Below are 27,868 nucleotides of genomic sequence, written 5' to 3'. Positions count from 1 at the left end.
TGATCTGTGATCAGTGATCTTAGATGTTATTATTGTAATTGTTTGGGGACCACAAACTGCGCTTACTTAAGATGGCAAACTTAATCAATAAATGTATGTCTTCTAGTTGCTCTGCCTACTAGCCTATCCCCTGTTTCTTTCCCTTTCCTTAAGAAAGAAAGATAGTGCTAAGTCGTGTCCAACCCCATGGACTATACAGTCCATGGAATTCTCCAAGCCAGAATACCAGAGTAGGTAGCCTTTCCCTTATCCAGGGGTTTTTTCCAAGCCTCCCTATTCCCTGAGACCCATCAATTTTGAAGTTAGGCCCATTGATAACCCTGCAGTGGCCTCTAAGTGTTCAGGTGAAAGGAAAAGTCACATTTCTCTCACTTTAAATCAAAAGCTAGAAATGATTAAGCTTACTGAGAAAGCCTTACCAAAAGCCAAAATGGATCAGAAGCTAGGCCTCTTATGCCAAACAGTTAATCCAAGTTGTGAATGAAAAGTAAAAGTTCTTAAAGGAAATTAACAGTGCTACTTCAGTGAACACACAAATGATAAAGCAAAACAGTCTTATTGCTCATGTGGAGAAAGTTTTAGTGGTCTGGATAGAAGATCAAATCAGCCATAAAATTCACTTAATTCAAAGCAAGACCCTAATTGTCTTTGATTCTGTGAAGGCTGAAAGAAGTGAGGAGGCTGCTGAAGAAAAGTCTAAAGCTAGCAAAGCTTGGTTCATTAAGTATAAGAAAAGAAGCCATCTTTGTAACATGAGTGCAGGTGAAGCAGAAAGTACTGATGTAGAAGCAACAGCAAGTTATTCAGAAGATCTAGCTAAGATAATTAATGAAGGTAGGGACACTAAATGACAGATTTTCATCATAGACGAAATAGCCTTATGTTAAAAGAAGATGCCTTGCCCTCTAGGACTTTTATAGCTAGAGAGGAGAAGTTAGTGCTTGGCTTCAAAACTTCAAAGGACAGATTGACTCTCTTGTTAGTGGCTAATGCAGCTCATGACTTGACGATGAAGCCAGTGCTAATTTACCATTCTCAAAATTCTGGGGCCCTTAAGAATTATGCTAACTTTGCCTGTGCTCTATAAATGGAACAACAAAGTCTGGATGACAGCACATCTGCTTACAACATGGTTTACTAAATATTTTAAGCTTGTTGTTGAAACATACTGCTCAGAAAAAAGTTTCCTTTGAAAAAAATATTATGGCTCACTGACAATGCATCTGGTCATGTAAGGACTCTGATGGAGATATACAACAAAATTAATATTGTTTTCATGCTTGCTAATACAGTTTCCATTCTGTAGCCCATGGATCAAAGAGGAATTTTGACTTTTAAGTTTATTATGTAAGAAATACATTTTATAAGGCTATAGCTGACATAGATAGTTCACTGATGGATCTGAGCAAAGTCAACTGAAAACCTTCTAGAAAGGGTGCACCATTCTAAATGCCATTAAGATCATTGATGATTCATGGGAAAGGACAGAATATCAACATTAACAGGAGTTTGGAAGAAGTTGATTCCAACCTTCACAGATTATTTAGAGGGGTTCAAGACTTCATGGAGGAAGTCACTGCAGATGTGGTGGAAGTGGCAAGAGAATTAGAAGTAAAACCTGAGGATGTGACTGAATTGCTGCAATATCATGATAAAACTTGAACAGATGAGGTGTTGCTTCTTATGAATGAACAAAGAAAGTGTTTTCTTGAGATGGGATCCACTCCTGGTAGAATGCTGTAAAGATTGTTGATATGACAACAAAGGATTTATGTTACATAAGCTTAGTTGATAAAGCAGCAGTAAGGTTTAAAAAGATTGACTCCAGTTTTTAAAGAAGTTGTGTTGTGGGTAGAATATTGTCAGACTGCTTTGCATGCTACAGAGAAATCATTCGTGAAAGGAAGAGTCAGTAGACGTGGCACACTTATTGTGAGTAATTGTCACAGCCACCCCAGCCTCCAGGAACCACCACCATGATCCATCTGCAGCCATCAACATAGAGGCAAGACCCTCCATCAACAAAGAAATTATTACTCACTGAAGGGTCAGGTTATAGTTAGCATTTTTTAAGCAAGAATATGTTTTTCAATTAAAATATGTACATTGTTTCTTTAGATATAATGCTCCTTAATAGAATAGTATAGTCTAAACAACTTTTATATGCAACAGGAAACCAGAGAATTGTGTGACTTGCTTTATCGCAACTTTTGCTGTAATGCAATGGCCTGAAACTGAGTTCATAATATCTCTGCGATATATCTCTACTGTACCTGAAAAAGATTATGTGTGTATTCTGCCTTTGTTGGGTAGAGGGTTCTGTCAATGTATATCTTCTATATTCTTCCTTTTTATTTTTTATAATCGACATTTAATATTGCGTGGTTTGAGTGCACCATGTGTTGGTTTGATGCATTTGTATATTACAATATGATTACCCCAGTATCCTTTGTTGTTCAGTCGCTCAGTCATGTCTGACTCTTTGCAACCCCATGGACTGCAGCATGCCAGGCTTCCCTGTCCTTCATCATGTCCGAGAGCTAGCTCAGGCTTATGTCCATTGAGATGGTGATGCCATCCAAACATCTCCTCCTCTGTCATCCAATTGTCCTCCTTTCAATCTTTCCCGGCATCAGGGTCTTTTCTAATGAGTCAGATCTTCACATCAGGTGGCCAAAGTCTTGGAGCTTCAACTTCAGCATCAGTCCTTCCATGAATATTCAGGATTGATTTCTTTTAGGATTGACTGGTTGGATCTCCTTGCAGTTCAAGGCATTCTCAAGAGTCTTCTCCAACACCACAATTCAAAAGCATCAATTCTTTGGCATTCAGCCTTCTTTATGGTCCAACTCTCACCTTTAGTTTCCAGTAACTACTGGAAAAACTATAGCTTTGACTCGATGGACTTTTGTTGACAAAGTCATGTCTTTGCTTTTTAATATGCAGTCTAGGTTTGTCATTGCTTTTTTTCCAAGGAGCAAGTGTCTTTTAATTTCATGGCTGCAGTCACCATCTGCAGTGATTTTGGAGCCCAAGAAAAATAAAATCTGTCACTGTTTCCATTGTTTTCCCATCTATTTGCATGAAGTGATGGGGCCAGAGGCCATGACCTTAGTATTTTAAATGTTGAGTTTTAAACCAGCTTTTCACTCTCCTCTTTCACCTTCATCAAGAGGTTCTTTAGTTCCTCTTCATTTTCTGCCATAGGGGTGGTGTCATCCACATATCTGAGGTTACTGATATTTCTCATGGCAGTCTTGATTCCAGCTTGTGCTCCATCCAGCTCAGCATTTCACATGATGTACTCTGCATGTAAATTAAATATTCAAGGTGACAATACACAGCCTTGACTTACTGCTTTCTCAGTTTTGAACCAGTCTGTTGTTCCATGTCTGGTTCTAACTGTTGCGTCTTGACCTGCATATACAGGTTTCTCAGGAGGCATGTAAGGTGGTCTGCTATTCACATCTCTTGAAGAATTTTCCACAGTTTGTTGTGATCTACACAGTCAAAGGCTTTGATGTAGTCAATGAAGCAGAAGTAGGTATTTTTCTGGAATTCTCTTGCTTTTTCTGTGATCCAGCGGATGTTTGCAATTTGATCTTTGCTTCCTCTGCCTTTTCTAAATCCAGCTTGAACATCTGGAAGTTCTCGGTTCACATACTATTGAAGCGTGGCTTAGAGAATTTTCAGCATTACTTTGCTAGCATGTGAGATGAGTGCAGTTGTGCAGTAGTTTGAATATTCTTTGGCATTGACTTTCTTAGGGATTGGAATGAAATCTTTTCCAGTCCTGTGGCCACTGCTGAGTTTTCCAGATTTGTTGGCATATTGAGTGCAGCACTTTCACAGCATCATCTTGGAGGATTTGAAATAGCTCAACTGAAATTCCATCACCTTCACTAGCTTTGTTCATAGTGATGTGTCCTAAGGCCCACTTGACTTCGCATTCCAGGATGTCTGGCTCTCACCTGAATTATCACACCATTGTGGTTATGTGGGTCATTAAGATGTTTTTTGTATAATTCTTCTGTATATTCTTGCCACCTCTTCTTAATTCTTCTACTTGTTATATCCATACTATTTCTGTCCTTTATTGTGCCCATCTTTGCATGAAGTTTCCCCTTGGTATCTGATTTTCTTGAAGAGATCTCTAGTCTTTCCCATTCTGTTGGTTTCCTTTTTTCTTTGCATTGTTCATTTAGGAAGGCTTTCTTTTTTTTTTTTAATTTCAGAGCTTGTTATTTGAAAAAAAAAGAATTTTTTTTTTTTTTTACATGTATTCCCCATCCCGATCCCCCCTCCCAGCTCCCTCTCTACCTGATCCCTCTGGGTCTTCCCAGTGCTCGAGGCCTGAGCACTTGTCTCATGCATAGGAAGGCTTTCTTATCTCTCTTTGCTATTCTTTGGAACACTGCATTCAGATGGGTATATCTTTCCTTTTCTCCTTTGCCTTTCACTTCTCTTCTTTTTTTTTTTTTTTGCTTCTGGCACATTCCTTTTATTTTTGTATATATAAAGAGCCCATAAGAAAAAAAGAAAAAAAAACTTCTGAAACAAGATCATTCACTCTCTTATCATATATTTTCCATCTTCTTTTTCTTCTTTTTTTTTTTTACTGTTTTATTTGTGGGTTTTTTTTTCCATTTATTTTTATTAGTTGGAGGCTAATTACTTTACACACTTCTCTTCTTTTCTCAGCTATTTGTAAGGCCTCCTCAGACAACCATTTTGCCTCTTTGCATTTCTTTTTCTTGGGGATGGTTTTGAGCACCACCTCATGTACCATGTTATGAACCTCTGTCCATAGTCCTTCAGGCACTCTGTCTATCAGATCTAATCCCTTGAATCTATTTGTCACTTCCACTGTATAATCATAAGGGATTTGATTTAGGTCATACCTGAATGGCCTAATGGTTTTCCCTACTTTCTTCAATACAAGTCTCAATTTGGCAACAAGGAGTTCATGATCTGAGCTGCAGTCAGCTCCCGGTCTTGTTTTTGTTGGCTGTATAGAGCTGCTCCATCTTTGGCTGCAAAGAATGTAATCAGTCTGATTTCGGTATTGACCATCCATTGATGTCCATGTGTAGAGTCATCTCTTGTGTTGTTGGAAGAGGGTGTTTGTTATGACCATTGCATTCTCTTGACAGAACTCAGTTAGCCTTTGCCCTGCTTCATTTTGTACTCTAAGGCCAATCTTGCCTGTTACTCCAAGTATCTCTTGACTTCCTTCTTTTGCATTCCAGTCCCCTATAATGAAGGACACATTTTTTTTTTTTTTTTGGGTGTTCATTCTAGAAAGTCTTGTAGGTCTTCATAAAAGTGTTCAGCTTCTTTGGCATTAGTGGTTGGGATATAGATTTGGATTGTTGTGATATTGAATGGTTTGCCTTGGAAACAAACAGATAATTCTGTCTTTTTTGAGACTGAATCCAAGAACTGCATTTCAGACTCTTTTGTTGACTGTGAGGGCTACTCCATTTCTTCTAAGGGATTCTTCCCCACTGAAGTAGATATAACGGTCATCTGAATAAAATTCACCCATCCATCCATTTTAGTTCACTGATTTCTAAAATGTCAATGTTCACTCTTGCCATCTCCCATTTGACCACTTCCAATTTACCTTGATTTATGGACCTAACATTCCAGGTTCCTGTGCAGTATTGTTCTTTGCAGCATTGGACTTCACTTTCACCACCAGCCACATTCACAGCTGGGCGTTGTTTCCACTTTGGCTCAGCCTCTTCATTCCTTCTGGAGCTCTCCGCTCTTCTCCAGTAGCGTATTGGGCACCTCTTGACCTGGGGAGTTCATCTTTCAGTGTCATACCTTTTTGCCTTTTCATACCAGTAGCCTTAGCAAGCACCTTTATCATGTCAATAATTATCATTTCTTTTTTGTGTTGAGAATGGTAACGATCTAGTCTCTTAGCAGTGTACAGTACAGTAGAATATTGTTGACTCTGATCACTGTGTTGTGCCTTAGATCTTCAGAACTTATTTCTCTAGTAGTTACAAGGTTATCCTCTTTAACAACATCCCCCTCATCACCCCTAACCTCCCAGCCCCTAGTAACCACCATTCTACTTTCTGTTTTTACAAGTCCAGCTTTTCTAAATTCCACTTGTAAGTGATATCATACAACATTTGTCCTTCTTTGTCTTACTTCTCTCTTTGTATAATACCCTCTAGGTCCATCCTTCTTGTTGCAAATGGTAAGGTTTCCTTCTTTTGTGACTGAGTAATATTTCATTGTGTGTGTGTGAGGATGTGATATATATATCTTCTTTATCCATTCATCTTCTGATAGATGCTGGAGTTGTTTCCATATCTTGGCTATTGTAAATAATGGTATGCTGAACATGAGTGAGCATGTATCTTGTTAAGATGTTGATTTCAATTCCTTCTGATAGATACTCAGCAGTGAGATTGCTGGATGATATGATAGTTCAGTTTTTAAAATGTTTTGAGGAACTGCCATACTGTTTTCCATAATAGCTGTACCAATCTACATTCCTACCAACAGTGTGTAAGGGGTCCCTTTCTCCACATCCTCACCAACATTGGTTATCCCTTGTCTTTTTTTTATGAAAACCGCCCTAACTGGTGTGAGGTGATACATCACTGCAGTTTTGCTTTGCATTTCCCTCATAAGTGATGTTGAACACTTTTTCATGTATCTGTTGTTCTTTGGTATGTCTTCTTTGAAAAAATGTTCAGATCCTTTGCCCATTTTTTAAATTGGGTATGTCTTCTGTAATCTTCATATTTGTTCTCTCATTTCTTGAGAGAAATATGGAAATCTGACTGTAAGATCTATTTCTCCTTGCATTTCTATCACTTTTTAACATGTATTTTAAGCTGTTAGATATGTAGATGTTTAGGATTGTTATGTCCTCCTGATGAATTGATTTCTTTATCATTATGAAATAATATATCCCTGACTACTTTGGATCATGTCAGTTGTCCACAAAGATAATTAAAATTAATATTGTCCCCAAAGATCTATTAGGTTCCTTACCATTTGGCTAAAACCAATTTGGACCATCTGTAGTACTTTTCATAGCTTAATCACATTTTTATCTTGGCTAACCACTGAGTTTTTCATCTCAGAGAAACTTCAAAGGGACTTTTAAAAATATACATATATTAATTGGTTCCCTTAAAATGTCTGTTTTATCTCAGTTATACCACTTCTGGGGCTTCCCAGGTGGCACTAGTGGTAAAGAATCCACCTGCCAGTGCAAGGGACGCAAGAGACTCGGGTTTGATCCCTGGGTCAGGAAGATCCCCTGAAGAAGGAAATGGTACTTCAGTCCAGAATTCTTGCCTGGAAAAATACCATGGGCAGAGGAGCTTGGCAGGCTACAGTCTATGGGGCCTCAAAGAATTGGACAGGACTGAGCACGTGCACACACACTACTATACCACTTCTAATTGAGTTACTTTGAGGGTGGGTCAAACAAAACTAAACTGTAAATAAGAAGATATCAAAAGGTTTCCCTTTTTTTTTTTCCTCTAGGTAAAAATGTCCCCATCCTGTCATCCATCCAAAGGGGATCCTGCTATTAAAAAGGTGAGTGAGTTTTAATGGAAGAAAGCTAACTTCCTCCTGCTGTGTGTGTGTTCTCCTCTATTGAACAGTGTTCTCAAAATGAGTGACTTTTAATCATCTTAATGCTATCAAAAGTTCTTTCTGATTGGATGCCTTAAATGGGTTTCACCAGAGCTCTTTGACTCTTCCAGGGAAGCCAACTGGGGGTTTGAGTCTAGCATCAGTCTCCTGGCAACTAGGGACTTTCATTGTTCTAGAATTCCTGTGTGTGTACTGTTTGCTGAGTTGCTTCAGTTGTGTCCGACCCTTCACAACCCTGTGGACTGTAGCCTGCCAAGCAACTCTGTCTGGGATTCTCCAGGATCGAGTTGTCATGCCCACCTCCAGGAGATCTTCCTGACCTAAGGATCGAACACACATCTCATGTCTCATGCATTGGCAGTAAGGTTCTTTACTACTAGCACCAAATGGGCATCCTGGTATCAGTGAATGATAGCAGATGAAAGATATTCTAAGGATGAAAGGTATATTGTTTTTCTTAACAATGTACCATCCCTCCAGGTGGCTGTTCCTGAAACAAATTAGTCTGAGGTGTTAACATTTCAGCAGGTATCAGCTAAGTAAGTCCTCATAAATACTCAAGAGATAGAACTTCTGTCTGTGCTATTTCACCCCTTGACTGTAAACTCTGTGGTACAGATAGAGTGTGTCTTTCAACCAAGTAATTCTCAGATGATGCCAAGAGAACCACTAAAATCCTTTTCTTTATCCAGCTGCAGCAGTACAGTGGAAACATAGCCAACAGATTGGCATTTTTGCTACGCTCTCTTTTTCTGTTTTTATTTCTCTGATAGTTGAAGTGTCCCTGGTTGAAGGTTTGCTTTCCTTACCCCCCCCCCACCTCTTTTTTAAACAATTTCACAGCATCCATGTCGGCAAAGGCTTGTATAATAGAACAAAAATAACAACTTGCTGGCCCTGTTGACTTAACAGCAGGTTCTAGCTTCAAAGCATTGTGCCAAAAACGGGTCCTTTTTCTCTGCCTTCAGAATGCTCCGAGACTGCTTCAAAGGAAGAAAAAAAAAATTAGAAGCAAAATATGTTGTCTGAAAAGCCCTAGAACATGTTGCACATGAAGACCTCTTTCACTCTTGTCAAGGCAGCAAGGGCAGGCAAGACAGTGGTGCTGATGGCTGCTGCCCAGAACCATCACACCGTAACATGAGAAGCTGGAAAGGGCATCAGCCACTTAGCCCCACCCAGTAAACAAAGGAGGAAACTGAACTCTAGAGGGAAATGCTTTTGCCTCTCTCAGCTGTTACATGGAACACACTTCTAGCACAGTGGTTAAAAACCCATGCTTTGGGTTTGGCCAGACTTGGATTCAAAGATCAACTCTTCTACTTCTTTATTTGAATAACCTCAAGTCAGCCTCCCTGTTTCCTTTTCTGTAAAAGGATAGTGCTACCTCAGAACTTAAAGATTAAATGAGAAATGATTTAAGTGCCTACCACTGTGCCTGACACATATTAAATGCTCAGTAAATTATAACTGGCATTAAAACAACAAGTCTTCCCCAACTCCTAGACTAATGTCCTTTCACTTTGTTATGCTACTGATATTATTGTCCATTCAGCAAATATTTCTTTGTACTAGATAATGAGCTAAGAAGCTCATTACAGAGATGAGAAATAACATCTATGTTCTCAAGGACCTCAGCCTTTAGTGGAAAAGGTAGACAGGTGCCCTGACAGTTACCTTGCAACTTGACACATGCCATGCAGGATGATGGGGTGCTGCAAGAACGCGGGGGAGAAGCCCTGTTTTGAAATTACCAACCTCAGTTAGTACAACTCTTATATTATTTAGGTACAGAGTCCAATTAAGAAATTTGAGAAATGGTTAGCTGCTCCCCTACAACCTTGTTACTAAATTATAATGAAAGCAAATCCAACCATACTTAAAGACATTTATTAAATTAATATCTTAAAATTAATACATATTTTGAATACCTTTTATTTTAGCAATGAGAGACCATTTCTAATATTTAACATTCTAATTATCAAGCCATTAATTTTACCAATGGAAAATTTTTCTGTTGATTTCTGAGCTAATGAGCAAAGTTGTAGGTATTAGTCCATATATGAACTGCTAAAGGGCTTTTAGGAGCCTCTTTTGGAAGTTCATATGAGCTGCCATCCCTGAAATGTGGATTCTTGGTTAGGGCCACTGACCACCCCTGACTTGAAGCCCTAACTTAACAGCATGTGCTTAATATCTCACTGGTTACAATATTTGGAAAAACTTTAAAATGTACATCATAACACCCACCCTAGTCTGGGTGCCTCTCCCAGACTAGGAGAAGAGATCAGGGAAGGCTTCCCAGTGGAGGTAGAGCTTAATCCAGCCTGGAAACAAGGGAAAAGGTATTCTTGACAGATATGGGTGAACACAACACGTTTCAGGAAATGGGGACTGTTCTGCTTATCTTAAATATGGGAGCTTGCAGCAGCCCAGTGAAATAAACAAGAGTCCAGATCACAGAGCTCAGCCTGTGAAGTTTGCTTTTCATCTCAAGGATAAGTGCTCCCATCAAACATGAGGTTTGAGGTAGAAAGACCAATTAGAAGAAACAAAGTCCTAAGCCTGTGCCATGTTAATGGAATGAGGAGGTGAGGTAGATTCGAGTCTTAGCCTTTTTTGTCTCCTACAGAGAAGGAAATGGCAACCCACTCCAGTACTCTTGCCTGGAAAATTCCATGGACCGAGGAGCCTAGTAGGCTACAGTCCATGGGGTCGCAAAGAGTCGGACACGACTGAGCAACTTCACACCCTTTTGACACCCTAAGTCTGAGTTAGTTGTCCTTCCTTTTTTGAGCCCTCAGAGTACCCTGAACTCATTTCTACCAACATGCTTACCTGGCTGTGTTGAAATTACCTCTTTGCTAATATGTGTCCCCCACTAGACCCTCGGCCACAGGAGGGCAGGGCCCACAGCAGTTGTGTTTCTTGTTGTCCCTCTAAGTGTAGAAGAGAGTACGCAGTCACTCAGGAGTTGTTTCGTGAATGGTATTTGTTTGGGGGACTCGAGGGGGAAGAGGAAGTTTCTGCTGAATAACTCTAGAAAGACCAATGAAACACCATTGCTGTCCTGGGCTTGTGTTCCCAGCATGGTCAGCTCCTTACTGTTGGGGCTTAGTCAGCACGATCAGCATGAGGCTCAGCGTTTCGTTGTTACTTCCTTAGCTCGGTGTGTGTATCTGTGTTTGTATGTGCACGTCTGTGTATTCTGGTTGTCGTCTTGGGTCTGCAGTCATCTTTCCAAAGCTGCAGTGACAGATGGGAGCACCAGCAGTATTTGTTGAGCAGTGTGACTGCCAGAGTGACATGTGTAAGAAACACAAAAGAGCAGCAGTGTTCTTGATTTGAGCCAAAGCTTTTCTGTTGACCATAACCACAGAACGTGTTTGGTGACTCTGCCGTCAGCGTTGGCCCTGCCAAGAGCCGTATTCAAGTGCTGAGGAGCCGGGAGCCATGTTCTGTCGGGCCCTGCTGGCTTGGGGTGGGTGTCTCATGGAGGAGTCACTCTGCTCTGCTGCCGTGTTAGGACCTGACAGATTCCATGAGCATTTTGTATTTTAGAAATTCCTTTGGAAAGCTCTGGATTAGAAATACTTGTCATGTGTAATAATTTATCTATGGTGCTTAAAATTTGTATACCATATTTTTTGTATATAAAATTTCTTCTTAATGCGCTCTGATACGTTCAGTAAAAAAAGTAGGAAGACACATATACGTAGGAAGTAGGAAGACCCATATACCTAGGACTTCTGTATCTTGGATGTATCTTGATCTTGGATGACTAGAAATTTGAAAATTAGATGCATTTTCCTTAGATAGGAATTGTCATAAAGTCCATTGCAATAAACTCCCTAGCATAGATCAAGATTGGAGGTACTTGTCAGTGTTTGAGGTGGATTGAAGAAGTGTAGAGAGTTAGTAGAAGGCATCATTAAAAACCTCTTAGCTATAATGCATCACTTCTTCACTACGCTAGAAGCACCAACCAGGAACTTGTATGGCAAAATTGACATTGTTGTTCAGTCACTCAGTCATGTCCAACTCTTTGCGACTCCATGAACTGCAGCACACCAGACTTCCCTGTCCTTCACTATCTCCCAGAGTTTGCTCAGACTCATGTCCATTGAGTCGATGATGCCATCCAGCCATCTCATTCTCTGTCGCCCCCTTATCCTCCCGTCTTCTGTCTTTCCCAGCATCAGGGTTTTTTCCAATGAGTTAGCTCTTTGCATCCGGTGGACAAAGTATTGGAGCTTCAGCATCAGTCATTCCAATGAATATTCAGAATGAACAATTGCATTGTTACATGCATAATAATCAGAGAAAGCAGTTTTGTCTTATTCTTGATTACAAAAGCATGGTTACACTCTCTGAGCCATCCCTGTTTTAGATGAGCTTTCTCTGCTATTGTGGAAGCATGAGGGGCTGGGTACTCTGGCTGGTGGGACCCACTAGTTAGGGGTACAGTCAATGTTCTCTTCTTCCAGTTAGGGAGAAAATTGGGAGTGGCAGAGTGGGAAGCCTTTCTAATAGTTCTGGGTAAATTCAGTAAATTTTCAATAAGCCTATAACATGCCAGGCTCTTAACAACACAAGTTAATGGTGACTGAACTGGTGGATTTAATAGCCAAGCCTCCCAGAAATTGGTGCACAATTTCACATGTAATATCAGAATTTAGAGCTGACTTTTTTAGAGCAGAATTTTTATAGATGATTCCAAGTCTTGCCAGTCATGTCAGGAATGTAGATGACTGTATTTGCTCATGATTTTTTATTAAATTATGGAGTGGGAAGTTTTTTGTTTTTTGTTTTTTTTAAGGAAAAAGCCTCATAGAACCACTGTTTCCATAGCAACAGGAAGAGCTGGCTGCTTTTCCTGTCTCAACTGACCAGCCCAAGAATGACTGGTTGATAGTTTCACAAAAGTCAAAGGAACACAAAAGGAAAAAGCTCTGAGAGACAGATGCAACATTTTCTAGCTGTTGTGTGATGATGGCTTAAATCAAGATTCGTTTGCCTTTTTTATTTAATTGAAGTGCAGTTGATGTACAATGTTATATAAGTTGTTGTTCAACCACCAAGCTGTGTACGACTCTTCACAACCCCATGGACTGTATGTAGCACGCCAGGTTTCCCTGTCCTTCACCATCTCCCCTAGGTTCATATCCATTGAATTGGTGATGCCATCCAACTATCTCATCCTCTGTCACCCTCTTCCTTCAGTCTTTCCCAGCATCAGGGTCTTTTCCAATGAGTCAATAAGTTACAGGTATACAATATAGTGATTCACAATTTTTAAAGGTTATAGTCCATTTATAGTTATTATAAAATATTGGCTATATTCCCTATGTTGTACAATGTATCCTTGTAGCTTATTTTATATATAATGGTTTGTCCTTCCCACTCCTACCCTTATATTTCCTGTCCCCACTGGTAGCCACTAGTTTGTTCTATCTGTGAGTCTGTTTATTTTTTCTGAGACGTTCACTAGTTTGTTGTATTTTTTAAATTCTGCATATAAGTGATATCATATACTATTTGTCTTTTCTGTGATTTATTTCACTTAGCATAATACCTTCCACATCCATCTATGTTGCTGCAAGTAGCAAAATTTCATTCTCTTTTATGGCTGAGTAAAATTCCATTGTATGTATATGCATCTTTATTCTTTCACTTGTTGATGGATACTTAGGTTGCTTCCAGTTGTTTTTTTGTAATTGTAAATAATCCTTCTATGAATTATTAGGGTGCGTGTATCTTTTCAAATTAGTGTTTTGAGGGTTTTTTTGAATATACCCAAGGAGTGGAATTTCTGGATTATGTAGTAGTTTTCTTTTTAGCTTAATAAGAAACCTCCATACTGTTTTCCACAGTAGCTGCATAATTGACATTCCCATCAACAGCATAGGAGGGTTCCCTTTTCTCTACATTGTTGCCAACATTTATTGTTTGTGTTTTTAACGGTGAGTTACAGGAACTGTTTATTTTGGATATTAACCTCTTATCAGTCATGTCATTTGCAAATACTTTCTCTCATTCAGTAGGTTGTCTTTTTTGTTGATGGTTTCCTTCACTATGCAATAGCTTTTAAGTTTAATTAGGTCCCATTTGTTTATTTTCCCTTCTGTCTCCATTACTCTAGGAAATGGAGCCCAAAAAGTACTGCCACAATTTATGTCAGAGTGTTCTTCCTGTGTCTCCCTCTAGGAGTTTTATGATTTTAGGTCTTACATTTAGGTCTTTAATTCAATTTGAGTTTATTTTTGTGTATGGTGTTACAGAATGTTCTAATTTCACGTGTAACTGTCCATTTTTCCCCACACCACTTGAAGAGATTGTCCTTTCTCCATTGTATATTCTTGCATGCTTTGTTGTAGATTATTGACCATAAGTTCATGGATTTCTTTCTGAACTTTATTCTGTTCCATTGATCTATGTGTTGGTTTTTGTGCCAGTACCATACTGTTCTGATTGCTGTAACTTTGTAGTATAAGCTGAAGTCATTGGCCTTTTTGTGCCTCACCCTTAACTCTCCTGCAAAGGTGCGATTCCTCTTGAACAACAAAGTGATAGCCCTTCCTTAAAGTATTTGTCTTAGAAAAACTTAGATACACATTATATCCAGATGTGACTTCCATGCCTCTATGATTTAACAAACAGAGCAGCTGGGGGATGTGATTTGATCTTTGTTTTTGCATAGACAGGTAGAAGATCTCAGCAGGCCAAGGGACCCCTTTATGCTGATGTGAAGAAGCTGAGGTGCGGTCGCCTTCAGATATCTGGAGGGTGCTGATTTGAAAGTCAGAAACATTGTTTGTATTGGGTTAGCCAAAAATTTCATTTAGGCTGAACTACTGGGTGCCAGAAGTTTCGTTTGGGTTTCCTGAATGAAATTTTTGGCCAACCCAATTCAAAGAATGCTTCTGACTTTCAAATTTTTGGCCAACCCAGTAAGTAGTTCAGAGGACAGACTAGTACTTAAGGGTAAATACTGTGTAAATGATGATGTTGGTTTAATATGAGGATTTTCTTACATTACCTATTACCAGAGGTATGCATGCAGTGGCAGGATGTCTGTCTCTCAAAGCTGCTACAGAGGTATTCTTGCTCTGGGTGAAAGGTTGGACCGGTTGATTTTTAGATCTTTTGGAAGGTTAAGATCTTATGAGTCTATAGTTGCATTAAACAAGTGGCATGCTCGTTAATATGCTGAATGATTTTAGTTAGACCCTAACACCTAGTCTGAATTAATAGAATATGTTGTCTATCAAATAAAAACAGAGTTGGATTTAGATATGAAGAGACTTCATTCAAAAGAATTACTGACATAACGGGAGGGAGGTATTACAATAGAAGGGAGGAGGCTATTACCATAGGGGGAACATTTTGACCAAATGATCTATAAGGGTCTCAAAGATCAGGCAGAAAGGAAATTTCTTTTATAGAGGCAGGTAAACAAGTCTAGAAAGGACCAGATATGGGGGAGTAGGTGGCAGAATCAGACAGTGATCAAGAAATGTCTTTCCTTGATGTCAGCTGATTCTCAGATGATATCATTAAGGAGAGGTTGTATGCTGGCTTGAGCAGAGCGTGGGTCAGAAACTTGGGAGGAGAGAAGCCTAGCTAACATTTGGTCATCAGTTGGCAAGCATTTTGTTCTAATCAATCAGTGAGGACAGGCACCTCAGCTAATCTTTTTTGAGGTAAAGAGTGGAAATTTGGTAAGTGTGTGTCTGGCTTTGTCATGCATAAGCCTGAGGACTAGCTAGGTCTTCTCTGAGTCTTATGAGGAGGGGTGGTTCTTTCTGTTCTGGAGAACAGGTTAAGAGGAATTTCCTTATCTGACTGTTTTCCAGGAGCTCATGGCTCAGGTAAAGTTTGACATGGTCATAGATCTGACTGTTGCTTCCATGTTCATCCCTATTCTTGTTTATTTATTTAACGTATTGTTAGTTTACAGTGTTGTGTAAATTTTTTTGTACAGCAGAGTGACTCAGTTATATACATATATACATTCTTCTTCATTCTGGTTTATCCCAGGATATTGAATGTAGTGCCCTGTGCTATGTAATAGGAAATTGTCTATCCATTCTGTAGGTCATAGTTTGCATCTACCAATCCCAAACTCCTAATCTGTCCTTCTTCTGCCCCTCTCCCCCTTGTCAGCCACAAGTCTGTTCTCTCTTTGAGTCTGTTTCTGTTTTGTAGATTGGTTCCCTTTGTGCCATATTTTAGATTCCACATAAAAGTGATATCATGTATTTGTTTTTCTGACTGATTTCACTTAGTATGATGATTGCTAATTGCATCCATGTTGTTGCAGATGGCATTTTGTTCTTTTTTATGGCTGAATAGTATTCCATTTTATTTATGTACCATGTCTTATTTATCCATTCACCTGTCAGTGGACATTTAGGTCGTTTCTGTGTCTTGGGTATTGTGAATAGTATTGCTGTGATCATATGGGTGCATTGTTTTTCTTTTTTTTAGTTTTATTTTTTGAACTTCTTTTATATTGGTGTACAGCTGATCAACAGTGTTGTGACAGTCTCAGGTGAACAGTGAAGAGCCTCAGCCATACATACACATGTGCCCACTCTCCCCCAAACCCCCCTCCCATTCAGGCCGCCACATAACCTTGAGCAGAGTTCCATGTGCTGTACAGTAGGTCCTTGTTGATTATCCATTTTAAATATAGCAGTGTGTACGTGACCATCCCAAACTACCTAACTATCCCTTCCCTGGCAACCATAAGTTCGTTTTGTAAGTCTTTGAGTCTCCTTCTGTTTTGTTAAGTTCATTTGTATCATTTCTAAAAGGTATTGTTTTTCTACATTCTCTTTCTGCTATTTCATTGTTAGTGTAAAGAAATGCAACCAATTTCTGGATGTTAATCTTGTGCCCTGCTATGTTGCTGAGCTCATTTGTCAGTTCTAGTAGTTTTTGTGTGGAGTCTTTAAGATTTTCTGTATATAGTATCATGTCATCTACAGACAGTGACAGTTTTACCTCCTCTTCCAATTTGAATATGAACAATTATATGTCAACAAATTTGACAACCTAGAAGAAATAGACAACTTTCTAGAAACACACAACTTTCTAGAAACACACAGTCCATGAAAATTGAATAAAAAAGAAATAGATGATTTGAACAGACCAATCACTAGAAGTGAAATAGAATCTGTAATTTAAAAACAAACAAAAACTCCCTACAAACTAAAGTCCAGAACCAGATGGCTTCACAGGCAAATTCTACCCAACATCCAAAGAAGAACCTTTACTGATCCTTCTCAGACTCTTCCAAGAGACTGAAGAGGAGGGAGCACTCCCAAAGACATTCTGTAAAGGCTCCATCACCCTAATACCAAAACCAAAGATACCACCAAAAAAGAAAATTACAGTTCAATACCTTTTGTAGTGAATATAGATGCAAAAATTCACAACACAATTTTAGTTAACCACATCTGTGATCTAAAGATCATACACAGTGACCAAGTGGAATTCATCACAAGGATAGTTCAGCATATGCAAATTAATGTGATATATTACATTAACAAAAGAAAAGAACCACACAGTCATCTCAATAAATGAAAAAAAAAACCCATTTGACAGAATTCAACATCTTTTCATGATAAGTCTTATCAAAATGGATACAGAGGGAATGTATCTCAACTTATTAAAAGCTATTTATGACAAACTGACAGCCAATATAATCCTCAACAGTGAAAAGCTGAAAGCTTTCCCACTAACATCTGAAACAAGATAAGGGTGCCCACTCTTGGTCCACTTCTGTTCAATAGAGTATTGGAGTCCTAGCCACAGCAATCAGACAAGAAAAAGATACCCAAATTGGAAAGGAAGAGGTAAACTACATGCATAAACTGCATGTCATTGTATGCAGATGACATGATATTATATATAGAAAACCTCATTCTTTTCCATGATTATGACCTGAAGTCCGTGACCTGAGCTTTTCTGAAACCTGCCTATTAGTCCTCAGGTAGAAAGAGAGAATGTCAGTGAGAAACAATTACTAAGAAGGACAGCAGTGATCATTTGTCTATGGCACTAATCCTTCTCTACTATAATTGTATGTATCTTCTGGCTTGAAAAGTGAGATTAGCCAAGGGTCTCAGGGGATCTCAGAATTCTTACCCAGTGTGCAGATCCCATTCCTCACCCATTTCTTTTGCATTAAGTTAACATTTTCTAATGTAGCATTTTGATTGCTTTAATGTGTTTTTTTTTTAATAAATAAACTTTGCTAGAGCAGTTTCAGGTTTATGGAAAATTTGAACAGAAAATATGCAGTTACCATATATCCCCTCACCCCAGTTTCCCCTGTTCTTAACCTCTATCATTTCTGTGGTATGTGCATTACACTTAATAAGCCACCATTATTATTAACTAAAATCAATTGTTTACACTACAGTCATATGTACAGTTTACATCACCTAATCATCATTCCCTCCCTCCTGCAAGTTCTGGCAACTGCTGTTTTTTTTCATTTCTTTGTTTTTTAACTGTCTACATAGTTTTTTCTTTTCCAGAATGTCATATTGTTGGACAGTGTGCAGCCTTTTCCTTCTCTAGGTTCTGTTTCTATAAATTGAACCAGAAGCACGTTAACTTATTTAGCAGCCATTTTGTAAGGCTGATTCAACTATGTTTGATAACAAACTCCTGATTCTGTTCACACATGCTGCTGGTCCTACCCTGTGTAAATAAATCAGTTTCTAGAGTCAATACAGGGCTTTTCTTATATTATTTCAGTTTATAACCTTTTGGGAGTCATGTATTTTCATACCATGCATATTGGCTTATTTTATGTTTATCCAAGCCATGGATAAAATATTTGTACCGAACAAAGCCAGGAATAAGAGCCCTGTAGCTGATCATGAGAGACCTAGTCACGTTATTTATTAGTCACCATACTTTGGCAGTTGAAGGTTAATGGACATGATTTTTCAGCTTCTTAATGTGACACCTTAATATTCTGCTTCTTAATTATGAACAGTTGACAAGATTATTTCCACTGAGTAGATCCAGTCATATGAGATCATAGATATATGTGAGACCACATCAGAGCCAGTGGTGGTTTTTTATTCTATCTTTGGTCCCCTCTCAGTATATGGAAGTATATAATAAGTAGTGCTTATCAAAACAAGTAGTGCCATCATGTCGACCATCTCCTTGGAATTTTGGACCCTACCACAGTTCAGAGTATTGAGCAGCTTATAGAAGGGCCTTTCCTCTCCAACAGTATTCCTGATGAAGCTTTTCAGCCTTCCTAAAATACATGGCAGAGATCTTTTCTCTTCAGCATGTGTGACAGAGCAGCCAACAGCTTACTGTTTTGCATTAAAAACAACTCAGTAGGCCATTCTTAATTGCACTCTGTTGAAATATCACCTATTTGTAAAGGTCATAGACTCCAAACAGCAGAGCTTTGCAGAGTTTCAATTGCTTTAATGTACGTGATGTTCCTGAGTGGCTGGCTGATATCCTGTTACCCAGAGTTCAGCCTTCTGTCTGGACCACTGTCCCAAATCAGTTACTGTGTCACCCCTGAAAGCTCCCAGTCCTTTCATGGAATATCATAACATTGAATCCAGTATGTATAGCAAACAGTGAGAAATCTTCTTTGGTTAAAGGAAGAGAAGATGAAGAGTGGGTATTTACTTAATGTGGCGTCTGACAGGTCACTGCTTTGGGATTTTTGTGGGTTTTGTTGTTTTCTGTACATATCCCACAGGCATTCTAGTTGTGATTCTGTTTTGACATGAATACGTTTTAGCCCCCGGGTTTTGTGGTGAAATAGCTGTTAGTAGTAGCTATTATTCCAGACACAGCATTTTCTTAAAGAAGAGACCCCACTCTAAATGATTGAGTCACATAACTTTTTCCTTTACTGATTGATTCAGTTAAGGCTACCTTTTTATGGAACTATACAGGGCAATTCATATCTGTCTCCAGCAACTTCACTGCAATGTGTGAAAGAAAATGAAATTATACAGAGATTTCTTTGCAATCTTTAGGAGGAAGAAATTCTCTAATTCCCCATGTTTTGCTTTTAGCTGTGAGAAGTCTTCTTCAACAGTGCCATCCATCTCTTTCCCTACTCTCCCCATTTGCTTCAGTAGTGTTGTGATTCCCCTATCAGTGTACATGTCTACTTCCAAGAACCTCTTCACTGACCCCACTGCCTCTGTCTCCTGGAGCTCCAGTCCCCCCTCCTCCACCCCTTCTAGTGCTGAGAAAACTTCAGGTGCTCCCTGTTGCTAACAAAGTTAAGTCTGAATAAGTTTAGATTGATAGTCTAGGCTGTTGATGTATCACCAGCCCACACTTCATCCTCATCTTCACTTCTTTTCCTTCTTCTCTAACTAAAGGAAATTTCTCACTTTCTTAAGCATAATGAATCCCACGTCCACGTATTTGCTCGTCCTCTCCTTTCCGTAGGCTGGTATGTCCTTCCTTCCCTCTCCTCATGAGTGATGCTTTATTTTTAACCTCCAGCTCAAATTCTGCTTTGTTCATTCAAAAAACATTTATCAAGTACCTTCTGCACAACCAGGCACCAGTCTATGTGCAAGGGGATCCTGCAAGGAACAAAGCCAAGTCTCTGCCTTCATAGAGCTCACATTCAGCTGACAGAGGGGAAATATAAAGATATATGGTCTATTATATTCTGAGAAGGCTATGGAGGAAAAACACAATGAGGCAGATAAAAAGAAAGATTGCATTTTTAAATGGAGTAGTCACCGAAGGTGATAGCTAACGTTTTCTACCTGAAAAAAGTTGAAGGTTCAGTCATGGGGCTTCCCTGATAGCTCGGTTGGTAAAGAATCTGCTTGCAGTGTGGGAGACCTGGGTTCAATCCCTGGGTTGAGAATATCCCCTGGAAAAGGGAAAGGCTACCTACTCCAGTATTCTGGCTTGGAGAATTCCATGGGGTCGCAAAAAGTTGGACACAACTGAGAGACTTTCACTTTCACTCATGTGAGCCTGAGTGGAAAGAGCGTTCCAGTCAGGAGCAACAGCAGATGCAGAGGTCTGGATGCAGGAGAGTGCCGGTGTGACCTGGGAACAACACAGAGGCCGCTCTGCCTGGGATACTGCGTTGTGGCTGTGGTGGCAAACATTTGGAGAGGTTTTCTTCCTCGTTTTCTAGTTCACTGAGAAATCAGTTGAGAATATGAAGAAAGTGAGGCATGTTGAGAGTTTGGAGAGAGAGGTAAACCTGTAGCATAGTGGCAGAGTGAATAGGCCAGGGAGATAATCAGGAAACCCACTTGCAGTTCATAGCATTGAATTTAAATGTCTTTGACCTCTTCCTTTGAATTCTTATAGCAGTTGTTACTCATACTTCATTTGGTACTTGGCATAAACTGCCATCTATCGTTTTCAGTGTCTGGCCTAAGTTTCTAACTTGTTATTTGTTGTGGGCTTTTTTTTTTTTTAATATGTTATACCCCACCTGTCTCCTCAGCTGCTTTGAGGTAATTTTCAATATGCAAACAGCAGAAAAGGACAAAAATAAATAATGGAGAGTGACAGAACAAAATGAAAATATACTTGAGTAGAATTTAGTAATAGCTGAAAAGCATTTGGAGAGGAGGAATCTTGAATGAAAAATTTTTAACCTCCACTTTCTAAAACAGGGAGTCACAAAGAGTTGGACATGACCAAGAGACTGAACTGAATCTGAAGCAGGATAGTTTGTTGAAATTGAATGATATTAAAATCATTACTGTAATAATTACAGTGAAACCCACCTTCTCATTGCCTCAATTGTTACCCCACACATCCACCTTGATTCCCAGGATAAAAGTTTTACATGTACCCAATATATTCAGTCAGTTCATGTTGTTCAGTTGTGTCTGACTCCGTGACCCCATGGACTGCAGCATGCCAGACTTCCCTATCCATCACGAACTCCCAGAGCTTGCTCAAATTCATGTCCATCAAGATGGTGATGCCATCCAACTATCTCATCCTCTCTCATCCCCTTCTCCTCCTCCCAGCATCAGGGTCTTTTCCAGTGAGTCAGTTCTTCGCATCAAGTAGCCTAAGTATTGGAGCTTCAGCTTCAGCATCAGTCCTTCCAATGAATATTCAGGACTTATTTCCTTTAGGATTGAGTGGTCTGATCTCCTTGCAGTCCAAGGGACTCTCAAGAGTCTTCTCCAGCATCATAATTCGAAAGTATTAACTATTTGGCATTTATCCTTCTTTATGGTCCAACTATCACATCCGTATATGACTACTGGAAAAACCACAGCTTTGACTATATGAACTTTTGCCAGCAAAATGATGTCTCTGCTTTTTAATACACTGTCTAGGTTTGTCTCTCATAATGTTCCTTCCAAGGAGCAAGCATCTTGAATTTCATGGCTGTAGTCACCCTCTCAGTGATTTAGGAGCCTGACTCCACTTTTCCCCCTTCTTTTTGCCATGAAGTATTGGGACTGGATTCTTTGATCTTAGTTTTTTGAATGTTGAGTTTCAAGCCAGCTGTTTCTCTCTCCTCTTTCACCCTCATCAAAAGGCTCCTCTTCACTTTCTGTAATTAGAGTGGTATCATCTGCATATCTGAGATTGTTGATATGCCTCCCAGCAGTCTTGATTCCAGCTTGTGATTCATCCAGCCTGGCATTTTGCATGATGTATTCTGCATGTAAGTTAAATAAGCAGGGTGACAAAATACAGCCTTGACATACTCCTTCCCCAATTTTGAAACAGTCTGTTGTTCCATGTCTGGTTCTAACTGTTGCTTCTTGACCTGCATACAGGTTTTTCAGAAAACAGGTAAAGTGCTCTGGTATTCCCATCTCTTGAAGAATTTTCTATAGTTTGTTGTGATCTACACAGTCAAAGACTTTAAGGTAGCCAATGAAGCAGAAATAGATGTTTTTCTGGAATTCCCTTGCTTTTTCTATGATCCAGCAGACGTTGGCAGTTTGATCTTTGGTTCCTCTGTCTTTTCTAAATCCAGCTTGTGCATCTGGAAGCTCTTGGTTCATGTCCTGTTGAAGCCTGGCTTGAAGGATTTTGAGCATTACCTTGCTAGCATGTGAAATGAGCACAGTAGTTTGAACATTCTTTGGCATTGCTCTTCTTTGGAATTGGAATGAAAACTAACCTTTTCCAGTCCTGTGACCACTGTTGAGTTTTCCAAATTTGCTGGCATATTGAGTGCTGCAGTTTAACAGCTTCATCTTTTAGGATTTGAAATAGCTCAGCTGGAATTCCATCACCTCCACTAACTTTGTTTGTAGTAATGCTTCCTAACGCCCACTTGACTTCACATTCCAGGATGTCTGGCTGTAGGTGAGTGATCACACCACTGTGGTTGTCTGGGTCATTAAGACCTTTTTTGTATAGTTCTTCTGTGTATTCTTGCCACCTCTTCTTAATATCTTCTGTTTCTGTTAGGCCCATACAGTTTCTGTCCTTTATTGTGCCCATCTTTGCATGAAATGTTCCCTTGGTATCTCTTAATTTTCTTGAAGAGATCTCTAGTCTTTCCCATTCTGTTGTTTTCCTCTATTTCTTTGCATTGTTCACTTAGGAAGGCTTTCTTATCTCTCCTTGCTATTCTTTGGAACTCTGCATTCAGATGGATATATCATTCCTTTTCTCCTTTGCCTTTCACTTCTCTTTTCTCAGTTATTTGTAAAGCCTCCTCAGACAGCCATTTGCCTTGTTGCATTTCTTTTTCTTGGGAATGGTTTTGATCACCTCCTCCTGTACAATGTTACAAACCTCCATCCATAGTTCTTTAGGCACTCTATCAGATCTAATCCTTTGAATCTATTTGTCACTTCCACTGTATAATCATAAGGGACTTGATTTAGGTCATACTAGATACATTACTGTTGTGGATTTCTGATTTATTTCTGTTGAGGTCAAGGAACATATGCTGTATGATATAGATCTTTGAAAAGTCATTGAGACTTTCTTATGGCCAAGCATATAGTTTCTTGATGTGAACATTATTCATTGAAAAGTGTAATCTATAGTTGTTGGGTATAATTCCTATAAATTTCAATTAAGTGAAAGCTGTTGTTAGTGCTCTTTATATCTTCTGTATGCTTACTGATTTTTTTGTGTCTAGTTATTTTATTATTGATAATTACTGAAGAGTGTCAAAAGTCTCCAACTATGATTGTTGATTTATCTGTCTCCTCTTTTTTTTTTTTTTTTTTTTTTTAATTTATCTGTATTTTGCTTTCCTATTCCTTCTTCTTTGTTTTCTTTGGGGCTATTTGAATATTTTTTAGTATTTTTGTTGATTCTTCTATTCTCTATTTTTTTAGTGGTTGCTGTGGGAGTTACAGAATACATCTTTACATTATTGCAATCTGATCAGAGTTAATATTTTACTACTTAACACGAAATATAGGAACCTTGCAATGCTAGAGGTTCATTTACTAACCTCCCATCATTTAATTCTTTTTACGGTTTCCATTTCTTTAGTGAGGTTCCCTTGTATATTGAGTTGTTAGGGCTATCATTTCCTTTAAATCTTTAAGCATATTTATATATGTTTTAAATTCCTTGTCTGCTAACCCAGTATTTGTCATCTCTGAGTCTGTTTCTATCAACTTCTTTCACAGTTAGAAGTCACATTGTCATGTTCCACATATCTGGAAACTTTTGATTTTATACTCATCATTGTGGATGATGTGTTATCATCTGGATTTTGTTGTCTTCCTTTAGAGACTTTTGAGTTCTGATTTTTTGTTCACACTTTTTGTTCTGATAAGTTATTAATTTACTGTTAAATCAGCTACATATTTTTGAGGCTTGCTTTTAAGCTTTGTTTGGCCAGGTCTAGAATATCCCTGATCCTAATACATGGCTTTTATTTATTTATTTATTTTGGTCTCAGTGGACACCCAGGTGTTCATCAAGGCCTTTTCATTTAGAAGTTAGTATTCCCATGTCTTCCAGCACTCTGTACCCTCCAGAAGCTCCACTTAGCTCACAGCAGTTGAGAGCTGCTCCCCAGCAGTCTTTCTCTGACAGGCCTCTGGAGTCTTGCCTGCATGCGTGCAGCTGAGTAATCGGTCAGAAGCTTCACTCACTTTACTTTGTGCTTAGTCCTGTCCGACTCTTGGTGACCCTCTGCTTAAGGGGACTCCTACATAGTCCTAGAGCTCCTTCTCAATTCAGCGTCCTCTTTTCAAAATTCTACCCATTGCCCAGCCCCAGGCTCCTGTCTCTAATTCTTCAACTCAGCAAGACTGCCGCTCTCCCCTTGGCCTCTCCGTCCGTGCTGCCGTCCAGAAAGTGCATCCAGGTAGAACCCAGGGCAGTCACAGGACACCTTTGGTGGATCTCCCTTCTGGCGAGGATTGCAGGCTGGCTCTGCCTTTTGTCCCAAATTTGGAAATAACTGATTTTATATATATATAGCTGATTTTGTACCCACTAATGTTGGCAGAGCTACTCTGGTTCAGCAGTATTGCTTTATAATGGCAAGATTTGGAAGTCTCCGGTTTGCTGCTTTTTTTCCTCAGTTACAATAGCTTAATATAGTACCTTTATCTTAACTTTCTTCTTCTCACTTCACTTCCTACCCTCCATCTCCCAACAACCAAGAGCTAAAAAGAGAAATGGTCCACAATCTCTTTCTTTCTTGGCAGACAGCAAATTGGTGTCTAAAAGAAATAGGTACAACCACAGTGCACGTGTTCTTTTTCCTTAGGTTTGTAATTACATTGTTAACTTGAATTGGCTTTGGCTATATAATGTTAGGGTTAAACTTGCTTTTCCAGTTGACTCTTTACTCCTCTTGTTATCAGGTAATCATTTTATCCAGTTAAAATGGGCAGGAATACTGGAATTTATAATGTGTCAGCAATCAGGACTCTGATAGGAAATCATTAAGGACCTTGCCTTTGGAAGAGGGCTTTGTCCTAATTGCTACCCCACAGCAGCATCCATCAAGATAATTGTTTGACTTTCCTCTTAAGTAGACAGTAATCAGTTAGATAATCAAAGGGTAGGAAGCCTTAATTACACATATGAATTCCCTGTTTTGATTTTTTAATAAGACAAAGGGGGATTTCTGACTTAACAGAAAATGCCACCCCACTTAGGAGCTTTTCTTTATAACTCTGCTTCCCATAAGAATAAGTCTTTGTGGATTCTTTTAGATTTTCTTTTCCTGCCAGAAAGAAAAAGCAAGAATGGAGGGACCATAATATACCATGTAGCAAGAATGAAAGTTTGCATAGGACAGTGCCCCCAGAAAGGAAGGAGGTTGGGGGTCCCAGCCTAGTTGTCATCCACTGCATTTCCTGGTACTTTCATTTTTCGTTTCTAGTTACCAGTGGTCCTGGTCTGTGTCCTGACATCTCCAGATAATGCCAACTCTAGATAATGCCTCCATGACATGGGGGTGGCGACACCCAGCAATTATTTTTTAATGTGCTTGGGAGTCTGAGCTTCCCATTACACTAAGATGGCTCTATAATAATAATAATCCCTGTTAGGACAACAGGCAAAGTTTATGAACTTTAGGAACTACATTAGTTATTTAAAGTTCAGGCTGCATTCCACAGTTGCCTAATCTGTTTTTTAAAAAACCTTTTTTTCCTAAGCATAGTGAGATCATTCATTTTTGCCACCATAGATTTTTCCAAGGGTGTTGCTTTCCAAAGCAGGTTAGGAGTAGCCAAGCATAGACAGGTGGAGTATACAGGCGCCAGAGACTTGAAACCAACTGGGGGACATTGCTTTTTGTGAGGGAGCAAAATGGGTGAAAAACCAAATAAAAAACACTGTGTCATCTGTATAGTGACACAGCACTCTGTGGTGCTGACCGCATCAGTGGCCCCTGGGATCCTCAGCCTGCAGGGATCCTCAGCCCCCCGGGATCCTCAGCCCCCCGGCTCACCCCCAGCTCAGGTTCTCCTCTGAAAGTCGCTGACACCTTCACACTCGAAGCACCTCGTGTTATTACTAACGTGGAGAATGGCCTTAGGATTAGACCTTTTGTCAGGAGCTCCCCTTACAAGTTGTATTTTAACATGTCTGAACCTACCCCCATGTAAATCAGACACTCAGGTCTACCTGTTGGGTTAATATACGCACCAGACACAAAAGTAGTAGAATAAGGCCAGAGACTGAAATAGATGACAGGAAATGTTTTCTCCGTTTCTTCCTTCTCCTCCCCTTCTTCCCTCCCATCCACTCCCCTCATGTGAGGAAGGTTATGCAGGTTTCTATTTTGTAGATAACTGACCTCAATGGTATAGCACAATGGATTAGTGTCAGCCACGCTCAGTTTTTCTGTGCTGGCAGAACACACTCATGACCTGATGTGTGCATAAGGCTGTCTTCTCACCATGCATGAGGTGTCTCCCTGCAAGAGCTCAGCCCGTTCCTCAGCACCGCTGGTTCTCACGGGACCTGTGCAGCCCAGCCCTCCGAGATGCACTGCAGGCGTGACACTGACAGCTGCAGAGGGTCTTCGTCTGCCCTGCTGTCTCCCGGGCTTTTTGCTGAGACCTTATAAGCCTGATAGGATGTTGTTTTAACTAGAAAACAGAACGGTGAAGGAGCTCCTGAAGAAGGTGAGGCCATCAGTGTTTCAAGAGCATGGCTCAGATACTGGCCCAGCTGGTCCTAGTGCGCTGCTTTTTTTTAATGTTCATTGGAGTACAAGTGATTCATAGCGTTGTGTTAGTTTCAGGTGTACACAGAGTGACTCGTTATGCACACATCCACTTTTTTTTTTAAGATTCTTTTCCCATATAGGCTATTCCAGAGTGCTGAGTAGAGGTCCTGGTGCTATACGGCAGATTTTTATTAGGCATCTATTTTATGTATGGTAGTGTTTATGTGTCAACCCGTCTCCCAGTTTATCCCTCCTCCTTTGTCCCCGTGTAACCATATGTCTGTTATCTACGTTCGTAACTATTTCTGTTTTGTAAATAAGTTCATTTGTTCCCATTTTTTAGATTGCACATATAAGCGATATCATATGATATTTGTCTTTCTGTGTCTGAGTTATTTCACTGAGTATGACAATCTCTAGATCCATCCATATTGCTGCCAATGTCATTGTTTTTTAATGGCTGAATAATACTCCATTGTATATACATATATGCTTTTTTATTAATTTTTATTGGAGTATAGTTGCTTTATAATGCGTTACACAGCAGAGTGAATCAGCTGTTCATATACATATGTCTCCTCCTTTTTAAATTTCCTT

General features: G+C 39.5%; 1 protein-coding gene across 7 annotated transcripts in view; it reads left to right on the top strand.

Moving 5' to 3' along the window:
* The window catches only part of VPS8 (VPS8 subunit of CORVET complex), a 384,233-nt gene that overhangs the window by 342,348 nt on the left and 14,017 nt on the right, over window positions 1-27,868 (top strand). For 6 of the 7 annotated variants that reach the window (XM_070466284.1, XM_070466287.1, XM_070466285.1 and 3 more), the window contains one exon: window positions 7,525-7,578. The exons of the other annotated variant lie outside the window; for it this stretch is intronic. In XM_070466284.1, the coding sequence (XP_070322385.1) occupies window positions 7,525-7,578 (54 nt within the window). The remainder of the gene's footprint in view (window positions 1-7,524; window positions 7,579-27,868) is intronic. 7 annotated transcript variants of the gene reach the window in all.

This window comes from Odocoileus virginianus, chromosome 4 (genome assembly GCF_023699985.2).
Source record: "Odocoileus virginianus isolate 20LAN1187 ecotype Illinois chromosome 4, Ovbor_1.2, whole genome shotgun sequence".
In the NCBI taxonomy this organism is placed as follows: domain Eukaryota; kingdom Metazoa; phylum Chordata; class Mammalia; order Artiodactyla; family Cervidae; genus Odocoileus; species Odocoileus virginianus.
The sequence above is the reverse complement of the archived record's forward strand: the minus strand, read 5'-3'. Positions and strand labels throughout refer to the sequence as shown.